At 42.6% G+C, this 22,476-nt stretch overlaps 1 protein-coding gene across 6 annotated transcripts in view; it reads right to left on the bottom strand.

The window, feature by feature from the left end:
* Positions 1-4,499: 4,499 nt before the first annotated feature.
* The window catches only part of FHL2 (four and a half LIM domains 2), a 159,345-nt gene continuing 141,368 nt past the window's right edge, over positions 4,500-22,476 (bottom strand). For 4 of the 6 annotated variants that reach the window (XM_063953411.1, XM_063953412.1, XM_063953410.1 and 1 more), the window contains 2 exons: positions 11,063-11,249; positions 6,631-8,138 (listed from right to left, as the gene is read on the bottom strand). In XM_063953411.1, coding sequence (XP_063809481.1) covers positions 7,987-8,138; positions 11,063-11,249 — 339 coding nt within the window. In that variant the 3' untranslated portion in view covers positions 6,631-7,986. Of the gene's footprint in view, positions 4,611-6,630; positions 8,139-11,062; positions 11,250-22,476 lie in introns of those variants that run through there. The other 2 variants (XR_010220564.1, XM_063953409.1) reach the window with 2 other exon arrangements.

Here is a 22,476-nt window from a genome sequence, read left to right as displayed (position 1 = left end):
AATGTCAGCTCTTCCGGGCACAGTTTCCTTAACTGAGGTCTGGAGGAGGGGCATAGAGGGAGGAGCCAGTGCACACCAGGTAGTCCTAATTCTTTCTTAGAGTGCCCTGTCTCCTGCGGAGCCCGTCTATTCCCCATGGTCCTTACGGAGTCCCCAGCATCCACTACGGACTACGAGAAATAGATTTATCTGTAAGTAAAATCTTATTTTCTCTCTATCCTGACTAGTCTCCCAGTTCCTGCTGCTGAAAAACATTTCCACAGCATGATGTTTCCACCACCATGCTTCACCGTAGGGATGGTATTGGCCTGGTGATAAGCGGTGCCTGGTTTCCTCCAAACATGACGCCTGGCATTTACGCCAAAGAGTTCAATCTTTGTCTCATCAGACCAGATAATTTTGTTTCTCATAGTCTGAGAGACCTTCGGGTGCATTTTGGCAAACTCTAGGTGGGCTGCCAAGTGCTTTTTGTACTAAGGAGTGACTTCCGTCTGGCCACTCTACCATACATGCCTGATTGGTGGATTGCTGCAGAGATGGTTGTCATTCTGGAAGGTTCTCCTCTCTCCACAGATAAATCCTGTAGCTCTGACAGTGCTAGTCCACACAGTGCTAGTCCGCCCCGCATGTCAGACCCCCCAGCACAAGTACAAAAGCATTGCACAGCGGCGATGCTTTTGTACTTTAGGAATAGCTCCCTACCAGCGGGAAGAAACGTCAGTTTCGAGGAAGACGAGGAGGTAGGAAAGAAGTATACAAGAAACTAAAGAAAAATAGGAGCTTATCTCAGAAAAAGAGCATATTTAATCTTTCTTCCAGACAACTGACAGAGAAAGAATTGCAAGTACTAAATAAGGGTCTTAAATTTTCACCATCCGCTCCACCGAATATTTTCAGTCTATTCGTGGAACTCAATAGGTTTATTAGGAGATTATGTTGTAAGAAATATTTTGCTAACCAAACCCTTTTGAGAAACAGGGAAGAGGCATTACCTATAGTCCTCGATCAAGAGGACATGGAGGCTTTGGAGTCACTTTCAGACCTCTTAAATGAGAGTTCTGGGGAGGCTCTAAAATCCACAAAACTTTTCAACATTAATGGTAAAAATGAACTAAGAAATAAATCAGAATTTTACCCGATTAAATCAAAAGGGTCAAGTATTGATAGTTTCTACAAAACAACTTTGGATGACTTTGGGAAACCTGTGCTCTAAACCATCTGATCCACACAAAGGTGATAATATGAATAAGTGGGAGAGACAAGCAATCCGTAGGCTAATGAAGGACAGCTCTATTATAATCAAACAAGCGGACAAGGGGGGTGGGCTTGTTATACAGAACAGGTCCGATTATATTATCGAGGCGAAAAGACAGCTTGATAATCTCGAATTTTATAAAGTTCTATTGAAAGATCCAACTGCTGTATATTTATCAGAACTTTATAATCTTTTGGATCTAGCTTCTACTACAAAAAGGATATCCTGGAGCTAGAAAAGGTTCAGAGGAGGGCGACCAAACTAATTAAGGGCATGGAGACGATGGAATACAAGGAAAGGCTTGAAAGACTAGGCATGTTTACATTGGAAAAGCGGAGACTAAGAGGGGATATGATCAACATCTACAAATATATAAGGGGACAATACACAGAGCTTGCGCTGGACCTGTTTTTGGTTAGATCAACACAGAGGACTCGTGGACACTCGCTCAGGTTAGAGGAGAGGAGATTCCGCACAATACAGCGTAAAGGCTTTTTCACGGTAAGGACAATACGTGTTTGGAATTCCCTGCCTGAGGGAGTTGTAATGGCGGAATCTGTCAACACCTTTAAGAATGGGTTAGATAAATTCCTAATGGATAAGGATATCCAGGGGTATGGTGCATAGTCATGCATTATAGTTACTATAAATAGGGATAGAATGCAACGGCTGACAGCAGCATCAGTCAGAAATTTTAGTCAAATCATCATGCATAGGAGACCACAAATAGGTTGAACTCGATGGACAATTGTCTTTTTTCAACCTCAGATACTATGTTACTATGTTACTATGTTACTATGTTACTTGGTGGTCTGATCTATTCTCCAGGGAGGAATTCAGATTTTTATATAATGCACACCCCACGGTTCCTATTTATTATCACCTTCCCAAGATCCACAAGTCACTCACCTCACCTCCTGGTCGTCCCATAATTTCTGGTGTGGGTTCCCTCACTTCTAATTTGTCACATTATGTTGAAATTTTTTTACAACCAAGTGTTTCTATGCTTAAATCACACATCAAAGATACCACGCACTTTTTGAATTTAATTAAGGACATCGAGTGGAGAGATTCTTATGAATTTCTTACGCTCGATGTCCACAGTTTATATACTAACATTCCACATGATTTGGGTATTAATGTAATAGCAAAGAAATTGAATGTTGATAATGATCTTACCGGTTTACATCAACAATTTATTTTAGATTCTATACGGTTCATATTAAGGCACAATTATTTTCTATTTTTAGACACGTTTTATTTACAGGTGATGGGGACGGCCATGGGAACCAGGTTCGTGCCTAGTTATGCCAATCTCTACATGGGCGAGGTCGAAGACCAGCTCGTGTGAGGTGGCATGCGCAGTTCAGACCTGATCGGCTGCTGTGCGGAAACGATCTGAATTAGGCCCAATGTGCACCAAATAGTGGGCCTAATTCAGACCTGATCGTAGTAGCAAATTTGTTAGAAGATGGGCAAAACCATGTGCACTGCAGGCAGGGGGAGGGTGGGGGCAGAAATAACATGTGCGAAGACTTTGCACTTCTGCGAGGGGGGCTGGCACTGACATGCGGGGCGGACTAGCCCTGTGCTGGGTGTCCCCCCCGCATGTCAAGGAAGAAGATCGTAGCTGTGCTAAATTGAGCACAGCTACGATCAACTCGGAATGACCCCCAAGGTCCAGTGTTTTAGGATAAAATATTTAATGAAATAGTGGTAGGTCTATAGTGACAGGAGGTTGGACTTTAGCGATCTAAACACTTGTGCATCACGTTTTTCCACCTTCTTACATTCTTAGAGACGCTCATTTGCTAAGATACTTAAAGAACATTGGGCGAAACATCTATATACCTCAGTGCAAAACCAGGGTGTTTTACTGTGCACTTATATTGCACTATAGTAATCAATGCCAGCCACTCCTCCAGGCTAGCCATCCCTGTGAGCCTACATTACTATGAGAATTAGTATGGGTTTTTATTTTATCATGTGGCCACTTCTGGTTTATGATAGGATATACTCTATGAAGGCAACACTAGTATACACTGTTATATGATAATGCAGACACCTATAATTGTATATATTATTATTATTATTATTATTATTATTATTATTATCTTTATCCTGCACTATTATGGGATATATAATTAACAACCGCTGCGGAGGAGGAGTCTCTTTAGAAGCATTGGAATAAGGAACTATTCAAAATGTTGCTATGCTGCTCACAAAGTTCTGGATACGCCCCTGGCAATCTGGTATATAATCATGTGTGCCTTTGGTTGCTTACTGATCAAGTTGCAACTGGCTCTAGCGGTCAAAGGAGAGGGGCACAGAACTACAGGCCTGATTTGGAGATCTATGTAAACCCGATGATTTACGTACATCTGTGATGGTGGGGCAGCTGCACATGTGCAGAGCGGATCCTGCGTCCTCACATATAGTGCCCCCAAGCCACAGCCTGATTGACAGTGGGGTGGGCGAAACTGGGCTGCTCTTCCAAAAATGCTGCCGAGTCGCTACCCATTTTCTGGAAGTGGCTTGGCCGGTGGCTGCGTCCTTGGAATCAGATTCACTGGTCCCAGCAGCATGGACAGCCCGGCCATCCTGAGTAGGGTCACTGTTCATGTAATACCCCTTTCACACTGCCAATGCCGGATCCCACCCGGAAATTGGAAACGGGTCCTTACCGGGTGGGATCCGGCATTGGACGCTGTCGTTGGCTTCCCTGACTCGGCAATATGCCGGTTGGGTTGCCATAGCGGCGGGGGCAGAGCCGGCAGCGGGGGTGGAGGTGGAGGCGGCGCTGGGAGATGAGATCATCTCCGTGCCGCCTCTCCCTGTTGTAGTGAACGGGACCCGGGAGCCCGTTTACGCTGCCACTGACCCGGTATTCAACCCGGGAATGACACTGATTTATTCCTGGGTTGAATTGCCGGGTCAGGCCGGGTTATTTGTGCTGTGTGAAAGGGGTATAAGTGATCCAATGTTGTGTCTTCGGACACAGTAGTAGATGTCTAGATGACACAAGTTGCTTTTGCATAGTTTCATACTGCAGCTGCATCCGTCTATGAATCATGCCCTACGTTCCTTAACACAAGATTAGGACACAACCTGGCTGTGATATGATAAAGCAGAATAATTCACACAAGAGCTATGTGATAGAAGAACATAATCATTTTGTTTCTTATACAGTCTTCAGCAGGCTGATTATTTCTGTTTTATGAGGTGACATAAATCAATAGTCAACTTCTTTCTTTTGAATGTTTTTATTTTTGACAGACATATAACGTAGTGCAATGTAATTACCACTGATATAATACTGACTTTGTGCCTTTTCATATGTTGCACTTCACGCCATCTATTAAATCATGCAAAAAAGAAACAAACAAAGAAAACACATTTATTGTGAGAGCCAAAACATTTTTCAGGCTGTAGTTTCAATAATTTTCATTTAATATATGTTTATATAATCTCTTTTTCTGCCTCTACAACAATATATAGTACTCTGTAGCTACATTTCACAAGTAAAAAGTCAGCTTGAGAAAAATGTCCTTATATGTAACATATTAAGGCAGAAAGTTATCAATCGTGGAGAGAGATAAAGTGGAGAAAGATAAAGTAAAAACAGTCACCTTATTGTCATTGTACAGGCTGTGCTAGAAAAATGACTTGACAGAGGCTGATTGGTATTTTATCTCCAAGATATGATAAATCTCCATCAAAGTATTAATGATTTCACAAAATATGCTACATAGCTCATAATAAAAGCTCCTTTATAGTCTATCAAGTCTCCCCTTAGCTTAATGAGCTGGTGATTTCCAATATTTTACTACCCAGGTAAATCCTCAAAATGTGGCCCGTTGGTGTCTGAGGAGAGGCCTGAGGAACTTAACACACCCTTTCAAAATAACAAAACTGCAGAAGTTGCCAAACCCTATTTTATCTGGGAGCTCAACCAACAAGCAGGAAACCACATAGACACTCATACAACAGGCAAATACAATGAACAGATTTCTTTAAACTGGTGACATTTTAAAACTTTGAAGACAAATTTAGTACTCTGCCATCACAGGTGCACCCAAAGTAATCAGTTGGTTGTGTGTAAATATTTATCCAGGGGAATATTCTATATAATATATAAAGAGTACATTAATACACATAAAGCAATGTACAATACTTTACCCTGTTTTATCTGTCTTCTGCATGAAATACACAGAACAGGCACGTGTTCATTAAAACCAACCGCAAGTTTATGTTGGCCTGAATTTATCAAACTGTGAGCAGAATTAGTCTATGTGGCAAGTTAGTAATGGTGCACCACCGGCCAAGGGTGTGACTCTGAGTGTACACTGAACAGGTTGGAATCCCACTCTACAGGGTGATTCAAAAGTCGCAGTACACCCTTTTGTCTCAAAAACGGTGCAGGAAATGCAAAAACTGAATACTTCAGTAAGGTATGGGTGAGGTGGGCTATCTTTTAGGGTATGTACTGAACATGGGCGCCATCTTGAATCTAAGTCAGTTTTTACAAATGGAAAGTGGGTCGTGTAACATGTCAAACAACATCAGAATTTGCTGAAAAGTTGTTGCAAACAGATTTGAAATTGCAGCTATGGTTCAAAAGTTACAACACTTATTTTGTTGCAGGTAACTGAAGATGGCTTTGACAAAAGAGGAGAGAATTGAGGTCATTTTGATGTCTGGAGAATGAAGTTTCCATGTCATAGCTGGAGATTTTAACAACCTGCACCCAGAAAGACCTCCAATTTCACATAACACTGTCAGGTACCTAATTTCCAAATTGAGAAACTGGCTGACAAGTCACAGAGTGGTCGTCCAAAAAGTGCTACTAACGAGACAACCTCAACAATGGTTTTGGCATCCTTTGTGAAGAGCCAAAACCATTGTTGAGGTTGTATCGTCAGTAGCACTTTTTGGACGACCACTCAGTGACTTTTCAGCCACAGTCCCAGTTTCTCGGAATTTGGAAATTAGACACCTGACAGTGTTATGTGAAATTGGAGGTCTTTCTGGGTGCCGGTTGTTAAAATCTGCAGCTATGACATGGAGACTTCATTCTCCAGACATCAAAATGACCTAATTTCTCTTCTGTTTTGTCAAAGCCATCCTCAGTTACCTGCAACAAAAACCATAACTGCTATTTCAAATCTGTTTACAGCAATAAACTTTTCAGCAAATTCTGATGTTGTTTGACATGTTACACGACCCCCTATCCATTTGAAAAAACTGACTTAGGATCAAGATGGCCGATTTCAAGATGGCGTCCATGTTCTGTACATACCCTAAAAGATAGCCCACCTCACCCATAGCTTACTGGAGTATTCAGTTTTCCCATTTCCTGTACAGTTTTTGAAACAAAAGTGTGTACTGTGACTTAAATCACCCTGTATATTTTGGGGTCTATTCATGAAGCAGTGAAAAGAGTGGAGAAGTGAGCCAGTGGAGAAGTTGCCCATGGCAACCAATCAGCATTAAGTAACATTTATCAAGTGCATTCTATATATAAAGGGAATACATATGATTTACCGGCAGACGGGATGCCGGCTGTCACTATAGCGACAGCAGCATCCCGTCTGTCGGAACCCCAGCAGCAAGTCCCATTGCAGGCTTGTTGTGTTTGCCATGCTTCTGGCCCGGTGGCTCACTTCGCTCGCCACAGGTTATATTCCCACTCGGTTGGTGGCATGGACCTGAACAGGATCCTGACAGCCGGTATATTAACTGCATCCCCTATAAAAATTAAAACGGAGCAGCTGATTGGATGCCATGGGCAACTTCTCCACTGGCTCACTCCTCCACTTTTCACTGCTTCATGGATAGACCCCTTTGTCTAAATATAGAGATGTCATGCACAGTACCTATCACTATTCCTACCAGCTAAGACCAGAATGTCGACAGGCTTTCCAACTTGTATACTTGCACATTGACCTTTCACACTCATTGACATGGGGGGGGGGGTACAAATTACCCGGGCCTGAGGGAGGTGCCTGGCGGAGGCCCTAGTCCGCCACTTGCCCCACCCCTGTCAGCCCAGCACATGCTGCTGAGTGCTAGGCTGCGGAAGGTGCTGGCAGTATGCTGCCACTGAGCAGCAGCAGTAGTAGCAGTCTGGCTGTGCAGGGTGGGGTAGTGATCACACTGATCTGCTCCTGGCTGGGGGCAGACATCTTCCCAACCTTTACCAACATCAAAATGAATAAGAAAGAATATGTGATTAAAGCGACAAGATAGCTTAAGGTATTGTATATAAGCCACCTGTTCATAAATGCTGTAAGAAAATATATTGATTTTAAAATAATAGGCTTGCACCATTATGTTTAGAAACTACTGTATAATAACAATATGACATCAACTAACATACGCAATCTGTTCAGATGGGATTTTTTTTTCTTTCTTTGAAAAAAACATTTCAAAAATGACAAACGCTCACCTGAAGTTACAAATTGATGAAAGATATTTGGTAACTTCCAAACTCTGAACAAATCTTCAAATGCATATTTTATTCATTTCTGAAATTATTTCACTGTTTTCATTCTGTTTACGGAACTAGTTATGAGAATTACAATTTACTGTTAACTATAATCAGAAAGAAACTACTGCTTGTAAATATCCAGGGACCAAAGTATCTATCGATTAACAGAGCACAAATGAAATGTGTTTCATAAGTGAAAAATACATGTTATCTTGCTGCTTTTGTCTAATTGTATGACTTTTTATATATCTTTTCCACATTCAGGACACAGGATGTCATCCCTTTCAGTAAGAAAGCCTCGACCCACCAAGGAGATTGCACACTTCTTACAATTAAAGCAATCACTGTGCCACTGACGTTCTTCAAAGGATATGTATTTGGTTCCTCCCAGTCCTGAAAAGTAAGATCAATTATTATTTTAAAAAGTAAACACAGAAATGTTAGTTATAATTCATTGTAGTACCAACTAACTACAGCATTTCTCTAATGAAATTTATAATTGTAGCTCAGTATATCAGTTCATAAGAGGTCCAGAGATCTTGTGAATAACATAGTGATTACTCATGTATGGTTGGAGCAAGGAAGAAGATGACCACCTGAAAGAGACGCTATATTATACTTCCATCCCCATACCCTTGGCTCACCCAGCTTTATCCTGCCAATCTTTGCTCACATAAAGATTTGCGCTCCTGGCAGACTAAAGCTACCTCAGCCATGTAAAACGCATCCTGAGCACTCAGGATCTCAATTTCCACTTACAGTAGATCTTCTGAGATTGCAGAAAGTGTGTATATCATAGAACGATGGAAAGAAGCTATAACTGTAGTGCTTATTGGCTTGGCTCAAAGATACACACAATATTGGTAGCAATCTTTTTCTACTGCACATGTTCCGCAAATGTCTTGTGATGGCAGTTGTAGAAAGGATTTATTTGCAAAGTAAGTGACAGGCATGGAGCGTTTGTTGGAGGGAAAATGGCGTGGTCACTCAAAGACAGACATGTCATGACCAAAAGGTTTTGCTATGGCAGAGGTAACTCCCTGAAGTTTTTTAAGGCTCATACACCAAGCGTGTTGGCTAGGAGTGCTGTGCAATCCATTGCCAAGGTAGATGAGTGAAATAAGTACAGTACACTGTTATAATAATGCCCCGTATAGTAAGAAAGATTTTCACAAGCAAAAAAAATTTCTGTAGAGTCTTCTATAAGATGTTCAGAACAGCTGTACACTGCTTGATATATCATCAGATGTGTCCATTATACACAGAGGAGTTACTACCCTAAAAGAGGGCCTCCAGGAGTATATGGTCAGATGTTCAGATGGGACTGTGGGCCTGATTCAAAGGCGCACATAAAGTCATAAATGGATGTTTTTTCATCTGTACATGCTTCAGAGTTGTACAGCGCTTGTGTCTCGATTTGTTACTTTATGGAGACACAGAGCAGATTTTGGCGCAGGGTCTGAGGTTTTCAGTAGACGTCCCTGGGAGGTAAAATTAGGGTGTGCAAGCAGACGCGGACGTGTCGCTGTAACCGGCTTCAACCAAAGGTGCATAGCCTCTCACACATTAGGCCATACTCCGACAGAGAAACTGCACCTAGCATAGGGCAGGTGTAAGGTTTTATGTGTGTCCATTGGTGCCCCAAGACGGGAATGTACCATCACAAGACCCTGCAACTGGGCATCTCAGTAGTAACAAATGATTCACTGATTTAATTCTGTTTACAAAACTAGTTATAAGAATTAAAATTTACTGTTGTATGCAATCAGAAAAAAGCACTGCTTGTAAATATCCAAGGACTGAAATATCTATATATTGTGTAACATAGCACAATGTGACTTGGGCGCAAATTGAGTTTATTGGCAGCTCACTCTCTGTATGAATGTTCAAAAAACCAAATAAAAAAAAAACCAAAACAGGTCATCAGAAATCTTAAATTAATTAAAGCATCAGGCGCAAACTCTATTATCATCGATGTTTCGGGGACTTGCTGACCCCACTTTGAGACCTGTACAACTCATGGAAGGAAATCCACCTACTGTACAAATAGCAGGCAGAGGACCACTATTGCTTTAAGTCAAAAGAGAAGAAATAATCTTTGAATTGCCAAAGCTAACATGTCATTAAATACTGACCTTATGGTCTTCAACAAAATATTAGTGAACAGTTCAACAAAATATTAGTGAACAGTTCAACAAAATATTAGTGAACAGACTCTTCACCTATGTATCCAAACTGATTCACTGTGATTACAGTACTAGATTGGTTGAAAGAATAACTCATGTTGCTTTTACATTTGACTATCAGGACTGGTAATACACATTTGTTTTATTTGATCTCATGGGTGTTTGCACAAATGTTTGAGAACTTATGGTGGTGGAACTTTCATGAAATGTATTGCTAACCACATTGTCTTTATCAGTAGCTCTCCTTAGGAGATGTAGAGGTCTATTTACTAAACCTTGGATGGAGATAAAGTCAACGGAGATAAAGTACCAGCCAATCCGCTCCTGTCATTTTTCAAACACAGCCTGTGACATGGCAGTTAGGAGCCAATTGGTTGGTACTTTATCTGCATCCACTTTATCTCCATCCAAGGCTTAGTAAGTAGACCCCCTAGTCATGTGTAGGGATGGTCACCGCTGGGATATTGTACCCAACCCCTCCTTAGACCTCTCTACTGAATCTCATCAAGATAACTGTGATCTGTGATCGTGTGATCGTACACCAGGCATGGCCAACCTGTGGCTCTCCAGCTGTTATGAAACTACAAGTTCCAGCATGCCCTACCATAGTTTTGCTATTAGGAAATGCTAAAACTGTGGCAGGGCATGATGAGATTTGTAGTTTCACAACATCTGGAGAGCCACAGGATGGCCAGGCCTGTCATAGGCCATTACCATACCTATCTAGAAGTCTGTGGCTTAGACCGGGTACACAACCAAACAATATAGTTTAGTGTGTATGTACGTTTGCACACACCCGCGGTTCACATATGAGGTCTTTTGGTTGACCATGCTGCGCTGTCAATCAAAAGAAATCATATGCAGTGCTGTGCATGTTAATGAAGGAGTGAGATATTGTAACATCCATTACATAGCACAGTAAACTCGGATAGTGAATTCTTATCAACCATCTGCAAGATTGCCGGTCGTTTTCACGTGTACCCAGTCTTATACTGCTTTGAAGCTTCCTATTTGAACGTGGATTTTACTCCATTTAATATAGTTACGTGCCTTCAAATAACTGATAATTGCACAACTGTTGGTTGCATTTAAAATAAAATAAATAAATAAACAAATAAAGAGATTACATACCGCTTATGGGGCTAGTGCATCCAGCACATTTCTTGGCATACAAGTTGCAAAAGCAGTTGAGGCAATAGGCAAACTCATCTCTAGAAGTAAATCGTTGCCCTGACAATGGATTCTTGCATCCGGTACAAATAAAACACTCCTTGTGCCAGGGCTGATCCCGGTAGGTGACACCTCCTGTAGTGATGGCCTAAAAGTAGAAAATTCATATACACATTAAATCTTGACAAACTAAAGGTTGAGAAAAAGGATTTTTTTTGGATTCAGCACCAGTCACTATGATACAAGTAAACCTAAACTGTAGTTTATAGGGTAAGAAATCCCTTAATCAGTTATTAATTAGGTGGTGCGCCCTGAGTCAGTGATAGTCTATAAATGTCAAAGAAGAGGGAAAAGAAGACTCTTTTTTGGGCGCACCCTTTTCATAGTATAAATTTAAAAAAGTGTAACTATAAAGGTTATAAACATAATCTATGTGCAACTACTTGTGTGTATATATATATATATATATATATATATATACACTGCTCAAAAAAAATAAAGGGAACACTAAAATAACACATCCTAGATCTGAATGAATTAAATATTCTTATTAAATACTTTGTTCTTTACATGGTTGAATGTGCTGACAACAAAATCACACAAAAATTATCAATGGAAATCAAATTTATTAACCCATGGAGGTCTGGATTTGGAGTCACCCTCAATATTGAAGTGGAAAAACACACTACAGGCTAATCCAACTTTGATGTAATGTCATTAAAACAAGTCAAAATGAGGCTCAGTAGTGTGTGTAGCCTCCACGTGCCTGTATGACCTCCCTACAATGCCTGGGCATGCTCCTGATGAGGTGGCGGATGGTCTCCTGAGGGATCTCCTCCCAGACCTGGACTAAAGCATCCACCAACTCCTGGACAGTCTGTGGTGCAACGTGGCTTTGGTGGATGGAGCGAGACATGATGTCCCAGATGTGCTCAATTGGATTCAGGTCTGGGGAACGGGTGGGCCAGTCCATAGCATCAATGCCTTCATCTTGCAGGAACTGCTGAAACACACCAGCCACATGAGGTCTAGCATTGTCTTGCATTAGGAGGAACCCAGGGCCAACCGCACCAGCATATGGTCTGAGGATCTCATCTCGGTACCTAATGGCAGTCAGGCTACCTCTGGTGAGCACATGGAGGGCTGTGCGGCCCCCCAAAGAAATGCCACCCCACACCATTACTGACCCACTGCCAAACCGGTCATGCTGTAGGATGTTGCAGGGAGCAGAACGTTCTCCTTGGCGTCTCCAGACTGTCACGTCTGTCACATGTGCTCAGTGAGAACCTGCTTTCATTTGTGAAGAGCACAGGGCACCAGTGGCGAATTTGCCAATCTTGGTGTTCTCTGGCAAATGCCAAACGTCCTGCACGGTGTTGGGCTGTAAGCACAACCCCCACCTGTGGATGTCGGGCCCTCATACCACCCTCATGGAGTCTGTTTCTGATCGTTTGAGTAGACACATGCACATTTGTGGCTTGCTGGAGGTCATTTTGCAGGGCTCTGGCAGTGTTCCTCCTGTTCCTCCTTGCACAAAGGCGGAGGTAGCGGTCCTGCTGCTGGGTTGCTGCCCTCCTACGGCCTCCTCCACATCTCCTGATGTACTGGCCTGTCTCCTGGTAGCGCCTCCATGCTCTGGACACTACGCTGACAGACACAGCAAACCTTCTTGCCACAGCTCGCATTGATGTGCCATCCTGGATGAGCTGCACTACCTGAGCCACTTGTGTGGGTTGTAGGGAGGTCATACAGGCACGTGGAGGCCACACACACTACTGAGCCTCATTTTGACTTGTTTTAAGGACATTACATCAAAGTTGGATCAGCCTGTAGTGTGTTTTTCCACTTTAATATTGAGGGTGACTCCAAATCCAGACCTCCATGGGTTAATAAATTTGATTTCCATTGATAATTTTTGCGTGATTTTGTTGTCAGCACATTCAACTATGTAAAGAACAAAGTATTTAATAATAATATTTCATTCATTCAGATCTAGGATGTGTTATTTTAGTGTTCCCTTTATTTTTTTGAGCAGTGTATATATATATACACACATATATATATATATATATATATATATACACTGCTCAAAAAAATAAAAGGAACACTAAAATAACACATCCTAGATCTGAATGAATGAAATATTCTTATTAAATACCTTGTTCTTTACATAGTTGAATGTGCTGACAACTAAATCACAAAAATATTATCAATGGAAATCAAATTTATTAACCCATGGAGGTCTGGATTTGGAGTCACCCTCAAAATGAAAGTGGAAAAACACACTACAGGCTGATCCAACTTTGATGTAATGTCCTTACAACAAGTCAAAATGAGGCTCAGTAGTGTGTGTGGCCTCCACGTGCCTGTATGACCTCCCTACAACCCACACAAGTGGCTCAGGTAGTGCAGCTCATCCAGGATGGCACATCAATGCGAGCTGTGGCAAGAAGGTTTGCTGTGTCTGTCAGCGTAGTGTCCAGAGCATGGAGGCGCTACCAGGAGACAGGCCAGTACATCAGGAGACGTGGAGGAGGCCGTAGGCGGGCAACAACCCAGCAGCAGGACCGCTACCTCTGCCTTTGTGTAGGGAGGAACAGGAGGAACACTGCCAGAGCACTGCAAAATGACCTCCAGCAAGCCACAAATGTGCATGTGCCTACTCAAACAATCAGAAACAGACTCCATGAGGGTGGTATGAGGGCCCGACGTCCACAGGTGGGGGTTGAGCTTACAGCCCAACACCGTGCAGGATGTTTGGCATTTGCCAGTGAACACTAAGATTGGCAAATTCGCCACTGGCGCCCTGTGCTCTTCACAGATGAAAGCAGGTTCTCACTGAGCACATGTGACAGATGTGACAGAGTCTGGAGATGCCAAGGAGAACGTTCTGCTGCCTGCAACATCCTCCAGCATAACCGGTTTGGCAGTGGGTCAGTAATGGTGTGGGGTGGCATTTCTTTGGGGGGCCGCACAGCCCTCCATGTGCTCGCCAGAGGTAGCCTGACTGCCATTAGGTACCGAGATGAGATCCTCAGACCCATTGTGAGACCATATGCTGGTGCGATTGGCCCTGGGTTTCACCTAATGCAAGACAATGCTAGTCCTCATGTGGCTGGAGTGTGTCAGCAGTTCCTGCAAGACGAATGCATTGATGCTATGGACTGGCCCGCCCGTTCCCCAGACCTGAATCCAATTGAGCACATCTGGGACATCATGTCTCGCTCCATCCACCAACGCTACTTTGCACCACATACTGTCCAGGGGTTGGCGGATGTTTTAGTCCAGGTCTGGGAGGAGATCCCTCAGGAGACCATCCGCCACCTCATCAGGAGCATGCCCAGGCATTGTAGGGAGGCCATACAGGCATGTGGAGGCCACATACACTACTGAGCCTTATTTTGACTTGTTTAAAGGACATTACATAAAAGTTACAGTTTATACAGTCAAATTTGCTGTGGTGCGCTCCCTGGGTTACTAGGGCAATATTCAATCTTCAGACGTTTGATAATTATATTTGTGTTGCCACTTAGACTCTCAATGGCTCCTTTTTGAGTTTTGGTTAGATTTTGGTGAGTTTTCGTTTTGAAAGCAGCATCCTCCAAATCCGTCGTGACAGCTTTGTTAAAACTTTCTATAAAACAACCCCGATTAAATGTTGGATTAAAAGTGGATTTGGGCCTAAAAGGGTCTCTTGCCAGTGTGGTTTCTCCCTTTTGTGTTAGGAAATATTTCTTTAAAGACACTTTTCTGACAAATTTTTGTATATCCAAATATACAAAATATCACGACGGATTTGGAGGATGCTGCTTTCAAAACGAAAACTCACCAAAATCTAACCAAACCTCAAAAAGGAGCCATTGAGAGTCTAAGTGGCAACACAAATATAATTATCAAACCGGCGGATAAGGGGGGGGGGGTATAGTAATCATGGATGTCGACAAATATGATGAGGAAATAAAAAAACAATTGGAAGATAGGGAGACATATGTGACACTAAGAGGTAATCCCAGTGAAAGGATAGAGAAGAATCTTATGCACCTACTATCCAAATATAAAGAACAAAATATTATTACAGATAAAGAGGAACAATATATTAAAGTAAATGATCCTAGCCTTCCGGTATTCTATGTACTTCCTAAGATACATAAGGATATCACAAACCCCCCTGGCAGACCTATAGTCGCAGGAACAAATTCAATAACTTCCAATTTATCTCATTTCATCGACCATCACTTGCAACCAGAGGTGTTAAAAATTAGATCATATATTAAAGACACCACTGATATTCTGAACAAATTAAAGACAGTATCCTGGAACGAAAATCTCATCTTATGTACGGCAGACGTTCGGAGTCTTTATACTATTATAGACCATGAAAAAGGCGTCCAGGCGGTCAAATACCACCTGGAAAAAAATGCAAGTTCTGGTACACTAATCCCCTTTTTATTAGAGAGTATAGATTTTATTTTAAAAAATAATTTCTTCTGGTATAACGGGAATTTTTTTCAGCAAACAAGAGGGACAGCCATGGGCACCCGATTTGCGCCGTCATACGCTAACCTTTTTATGAGCCTTTGGGAGGACAGTCATATTTGGGGAAATAATAACTGTCTACCGCAGATTAAATTCTGGTATAGGTTTATTGACGACATAGTGTTTATCTGGGAAGGAGAAGAAGAACCATTGGAAGAATTTTGTAAATCCCTCAATTCCAATGATTTTAATATTCACTTGATTTTTAACACAAGTAAGAAGGAGATTAATTTTTTAGATCTCACGATATAGATCAAGGAGGGACATGTACATACAAAATCCTTTTTTAAACCTACTGATACCAATGCATATATTCCTACTGGAAGCAACCACCATCCGAATTGGATTAAGAATGTACCCAAAGGACAATTTAAGCGTATGAGGAGGAATTGCACAGAAATAGAAATATATAGAAAGCAGGCTAATGATATAAAAAATAAATTTAGAGCCAAAGGATATCAGGAGGAGCCTATGAACATGCTAATTGAGGAATTAGCATTAGTAGATAGGGATGACACTCTGAAACCTAAAATAAAGGAAGACACAGAAAAATTCACATTGCCTTTTATTACCACTTTTAATTGCCAATATAAAAATATGGAAAAGATTGTGAGAAGACACTGGCACCTGTTGGCACGTGATCCAGTTTTGAAATCAGTAATACCGCCACAACCTAAATTCATTTACCGGAGGGCCCCAAATTTGAGGCAGAAGATTGTGAAGAGTGCTATGGCCCCCAAGAAATCTATTAGAATAAAGACGAAGGGGTTTCATAGGTGTGGTCTGTGTAAAATGTGTCAAACCCATACAACACAGACATCAAAAATTGAGAATTATCAATCCACATCCACGGGAATAATGTATACTATTAATGAGTTTATCACATGCAATACCAAAAATTGCATATATTTAATGGAATGTAAGTGCGGTATGCAATATATTGGACGCACATCCAGATCTCTCAAAATAAGATGGGCGGAGCATGTTAGAAACATCGAGAAAGGGCTCATTACCCATTCAGTCTCCAATCATTTTAAAGAAGTCCATCAGAGTAAATGTAAAGGTTTAACGAAGGTAATAGGGATAAGAGCGGTCCAAAATCAATGGAGAAGGAACAATGAAGAAGAATTATTAGCACAAACTGAAATGAAACTCATATACGAAATGGGTACACTTAATCCTAAAGGGTTAAACATGGAATTTGAATTGAAATGGTTTTTATAATACCATACCATATATTCATTCTACTGTTTACCCCTATGGTGTCATAATTGTCAACATATGCTGTGGAGGTTATGAGTTTAGTATGGCACAGGTAGAACCAATTATTTGAAATTAATTTTTGTGAATGTAATTCATTTTCCACAAGTCCATTAGATACCCGGGACCGGAAGTAGAAACACCAATGTGTAAACACCAGTGGAACGCAAGTTGTCAGTGCGCTCCACGGTGTTTGTATAGACAAGGAGAGCCTTTGTGGTCACGAGGACACGGAGCGCTACACGCGGCGCTTCCGGTCACGTGACCGGAAGAGAACGAGTAACAACGTGCGTTCCATCGACTAAGGAACGCACGTATGAAGTGTACATGTCACATATCCGGTCACGAGGACACGGAGCGCTACACGCGGCGCGTCCGGTCACGTGACCGGAAGAGAACAAGCAACAACGTGCGTTCCATCAACTAAGGAACGCACGTATGAAGTTCACATGTCATATATCCGGTCACGTGGTTGTTGGTTGGCAGGAAGTAGCGTGCGTTCCACGGACTTTGGAACGCACGCACCTGCCGCAAAACACAAATTACACTAATATTTTATAAACAAGGATATGTATGTTTAGAGGGAAGAATGTCTTGATGGATAGGGAGTGTATATATATGTTATGAAGTCTGTACATACATTTATAGAGCACTGATGGGTCCTCCAATCAGATCACAGAGGGGGGTTTAAATAGACCCTACCTCACACACACCACTCACCTTGACAAAGGCCCTTATAGGGCAGAAACGCGTTGGTGACTGGTTGGAGGTACCTACGGCATCCAGAGGAAATTCGCTGACTGTTGCTGTAAACCCCGGGGAGCAATATTTAAGGCGTTTTTTTGGGTGGACATTTGATACACCCCAACAACTCTGGTACGTGGGTCCACTAATCTGTGGTGGATTGCAATTTTATTATTCATTTTATTCTTGCTAAATTTGCACTTGGACGTCATATGTTTTTAGAAAAAGAACTTCTATTGCACTTTAAATAAAATAAAATTATCATTTGCATATCAAAACAAACAGTACTTCACTATATACTGCTGTTTTCTTCCTACCTTTGGGGATTTAACTCTGAATGGAGAGGTGAATTGGTGAAGAATCCTTGAGGAAAACTACCAGAGAGCAGTGGAAGTAATACCACAGGCGTATTTGGGTGGGCACTATTGACACCCCAAAAAATCTGGTACGTGGGTCCGCCCATTCATTGGGACTCCATACGTTTGAATAATCCCATTCATATTAATATAACTGAATCTGACTATACTTCACTATATCGCTCTCTTTTCTATTTTTTGGGTAAAATCGTGTGAATTGGAGTGGGGAATCGTTGTCGAACTAAGAATATACTCACCAGAGCCTAACACGTCTGAAGATTGAATATTGCCCTAGTAACCCAGGGAGCGCACCACAGCAAATTTGACTGTATAAACTGTAACTTTTTGGGATTTAGTTGACCATCCCGGCTGGTGGACTGCAGCACCTTTGAATTTAAGCGCCATCTTTACATTTTTTTTGTCTACGATTACATAAAAGTTGGATCAGTCTGTAGTGTGTTTTTCCACTTTCATTTTGAGGGTGACTCCAAATCCAGACTTCCATGGGTTAATAAATTTGATTTCTATTGATAATTTTTGCGTGATTTTGTTGTCAGCACATTCAACTATGTAAAGAACAAAGTATTTAATAAGAATATTTCATTCATTCAGATCTAGGATGTGTTATTTTAGTGTTCCCTTTATTTTTTTGAGCAGTGTATATATATATATATATATATACATACATACATACATACATACATACATACATACAGTGGCCGCCACTTCTTCCACTGACCCGGAAGTTTGTTTAAATGAAAAAGTGTGCACATGGTGCTCCCGTCCACATCCCTGCTCGGCGGCTGTGTAGAGCGCTGGACTAGCTCACAGCCGCTCACCACCACCAGCCGCCCAGCCCCAGCCGCTCACCGCCGCCCACCGCTGCCAGCCCCCCGCCGCCAGCTGCCCGCCGCTCACCGCCGCCCGCAACAAATGGCGGTCAGAGGGACCTCACCGCACCAAAGGCCACCTTATCATCGTCACTGCCCATGGGTGCCTTCGCAGACCACAGTCAGGTAATGTTCCCCTGCTCACCCTCTCTCCCTGTCTTTACTGTCCCTGTCCCTACTGTCACTCTCTCCCTGCTGTCAGTCTCTCTCTCCCTGCTGTCACTCTCTCTCTCCCTGCTGTCACTGTCGTTACTCTCTCTCCCAGTCGTTTTTCTCTCTCTCCCTGCCGTTACTCTCTCTCCCTGCTGTCACTCTCTCTCTCCCTGCTGTCACTCTCTCCCTGTCGTTACTCTCTCTCCCTGTCGTTACTCTCCCTGTCCCTGCTGTCACTCTGGCTGTCCCTGAAATGTGGATCGTACCATGTGCTATAATGTGAATTTCAGCTCATTCAGTGTGCTATAATGTGAATTTCGGCTTATTCAGTGTGCTATAAAGTGAATTTCGGCTCATCCAGTGTGCTATAATGTGAATTTCGGCTCATTCTGTGTGCTATAATGTGAGTTTCGGCTCATTCAGTGTGCTATAATGTGAATTTCGGTTTATTCAGTGTGCTATAAAGTGAATTTTGGCTCATTCAGTGTGCTATAATGTGAAATTCGGCTTATTCAGTGTGTGCTATAATGTGAATTTCGGTTCATTAAGTGTGCTATAATGTGAATTTCGGCTTATTCAGTGTGCTATAATGTGAATTTCGGCTTATTAATTCAGATCTGATCGCAGCAGCAAATTTGTTAGCAGTTGGGCAAAACCATGTGCACTGCAGGGGGGGGGGGCAGATATAACATGTGCAGAGAGAGTTACATTTTGGTGGGTTATATTATGTCTGAGCAGGGAAAATACTGGCTGCTTTATTTTTACACTGTAATTTAGATTTCAGATTGAACACGCAATACCCAACTAACTCTCTCTGCACATGTTATATCTACCCCCCCCCCCTACCTGCAGTGCACATGGTTTTGCCCAACTGCTAACAAATTTGCTGCTGTGATCAGATCTGAATTAGGCCCTAAATTGGAGCCTTTAGTTTGCAGTCTGAATGGGTGTAGTATGATATGCCGGCGGCCGTGATCCCGGTGGACAGCATACCGGCGCCGGGATCCCGGCCGCCGGCATACCGTCAGCTGGGCGATTGCAAATTAGCCCCTTGCGGGTTCACTGCGCTCGCCATGCTGCGGGCACGGTGGCTATTTATTCTCCCTCCAGGGGGGTCGTGGACCCCCAAAAGGGAGAATAGTTGTCGGTATGCCAGGTGTCGGGATTCCGGCGCCGGTATACTGAGCGCCGGGATCCCAACAGCCGGCATACTGAATACCACCCGTCTGAACCAATATATAACCTATGCATTCACTAAGAACCGGACAGCAAGTGCTTTATGTGTCAGTGAATTGTTCCTCCTAGTGATTTGATAGAATGGATATTGGTCCCACATATCGCAGCCTCCTCATCAGATTTACCACCATCTTTTCTTGTACTGCTCCCCACATGTGCACATGGTTCAGAAATGGTGGAAGGAGGTGAAAGAGGCTTCTCTATGAGGACAGTGTGAGAAATGTCAGACTCACACATAGATGACGTGGACACCCCTAAACATTCCTCAAGAATATCTGATGGTTATGATTCTGAATGCGCAGTTTGTCTTACTGCCTCTGCAGCTAACTTTTCTTTTGATTTTTTTTCTTTACCACTCTAAAATTAAATGATTTTACATACCCTTACTTAAGCCCTTTATGCAACTGGGCATCTGCCTTAGCAGATGACGTTGAAGGACTTGCATGGTTAATGTCATGACTAGTGGCAGCAACTTCAGCACTAGTAGTAGTCTCCATTTCTATCAACACAAAGTGGGGTTGACCTTCATCGACAGCGTCGCACAAATGAGTCAGAAATGTATATAATAATTACACACTACGGTTGACTTCACCAACAGCATCGCGCAAATGAGTCAGAAATGTATATAATAATTAGACACTGCGGTTGACTTCACCAACAGCGTCACACAAATGAGTCAGAAATGTACATACTAATTACACACTGAGGTTGACTTCACCATTTGCGTTGCACAAATGAGTCAGAACTGTATATAATAATTACACACTGCGGTTGACTTCACCGACAGAGTCGCACAATACGTGTATGAGTAGGTAATAATATACTGTGGTCTGACCGGCAGTGTCACAGTACTTATGAAAATAAAATAAAAATTGTATAGTACAATGGGGTACAGAACAAACAAAAAAAATATAATATTTTTGTTATCATTTTAGGCTTTTTGTTTTAGCTTTTATTATTTTTATTTTACACTGGGTCAGAGCCCCTGGATGGATGGACAGATGACCCCTTTCAGATACAGCAGACAGAGAGCGCATCCCTTTTTCAGATACAGCAGACAGAAAGCACCCCTTTTTAGATACAGCAGACAGAGCACCCCTTTTTCAGATACAGCAGACAGAGAGCACCCCTTTTTCAGATACAGCAGACAGAGAGCACCCCTTTTTCAGATACAGCAGACAGAGCACCCCTTTTTCAGATACAGCAGACAGAGAGCACCCCTTTTTCAGATACAGCAGACAGAGCACCCCTTTTTCAGATGCAGCAGACAGAGCACTCCTTTTTCAGATACAGCAGACAGAGCACCCCTTTTTCAGATACAGCAGACAGAGAGAGCATCCGTTTTTCAGATACAGCACACAGGGCCCCCCCACCTACCGCACACCAAGCCACGCCACCCAGTACTGAGACAGACTTGTCCGTCCAGTACACTCTTCAATGCTTATGCACGGAGTCTTATATAGAATCCAAAAACCGCGAGAATGCGACAGCGGGAAGATGACGTTCGGCCTCGCTTTGGGGTCCGAGTAAGGTTGTTAGTCCTGAGCCAGACTCTGATACCGGCTCAGATCGGGAAGTTCGGGGGGGGGGGGAGGGGTTCGGTTCCCAGGAAACCAAACCCGCTCATCTCTACATGAAGCCTAATGTAGATCCACATTGTGTACTAGTATCAGGATGGATGTTGTACTTCATATTAGTCCCTTAACTAAGACTCTACAGTTCATTATACATTGGCCACCTGAAGAGAACCTGCTTTGTATACTGAGCCTGAATCAGAGATGTATGTGAATGCCTTTGCAACTGCAATTCAGTGTGCAGCTACTACGCAAAAATATAGAAATGTCACAGCTGCAGGGATTTGTACTCAGATGCCCTCTGGAGGCATCTCAGATCCTCCGCAGGTGTAGGAAGACGCAACCATCAGTTGCACATTGGTCTGTAATTGGCCTTCTGAGTAATCCCTATGCACGTGCAGAATGGCCAACAGAACTGAGACACCAGAGCCTTTTTAACTGTGTACAGGTTCGCATTTGCAGGCAGTTACATGCCCCCGAAAGGTTGCTACACATCTGCGTTTTAGTATCCACCCCGATACCATCCACAAACGGTGCCTCACTGTCAATTACTTTTCAACCGATGCCGCGTGTCCATGCCAGCACATGCGCCGTGTGACTCTGATGCTTGCACAGTGGCAAAAAAA

This window comes from Pseudophryne corroboree, chromosome 2 (genome assembly GCF_028390025.1).
Source record: "Pseudophryne corroboree isolate aPseCor3 chromosome 2, aPseCor3.hap2, whole genome shotgun sequence".
In the NCBI taxonomy this organism is placed as follows: Eukaryota; Metazoa; Chordata; class Amphibia; order Anura; family Myobatrachidae; genus Pseudophryne; species Pseudophryne corroboree.
This window is presented reverse-complemented; position numbering and strand designations above follow the sequence as displayed.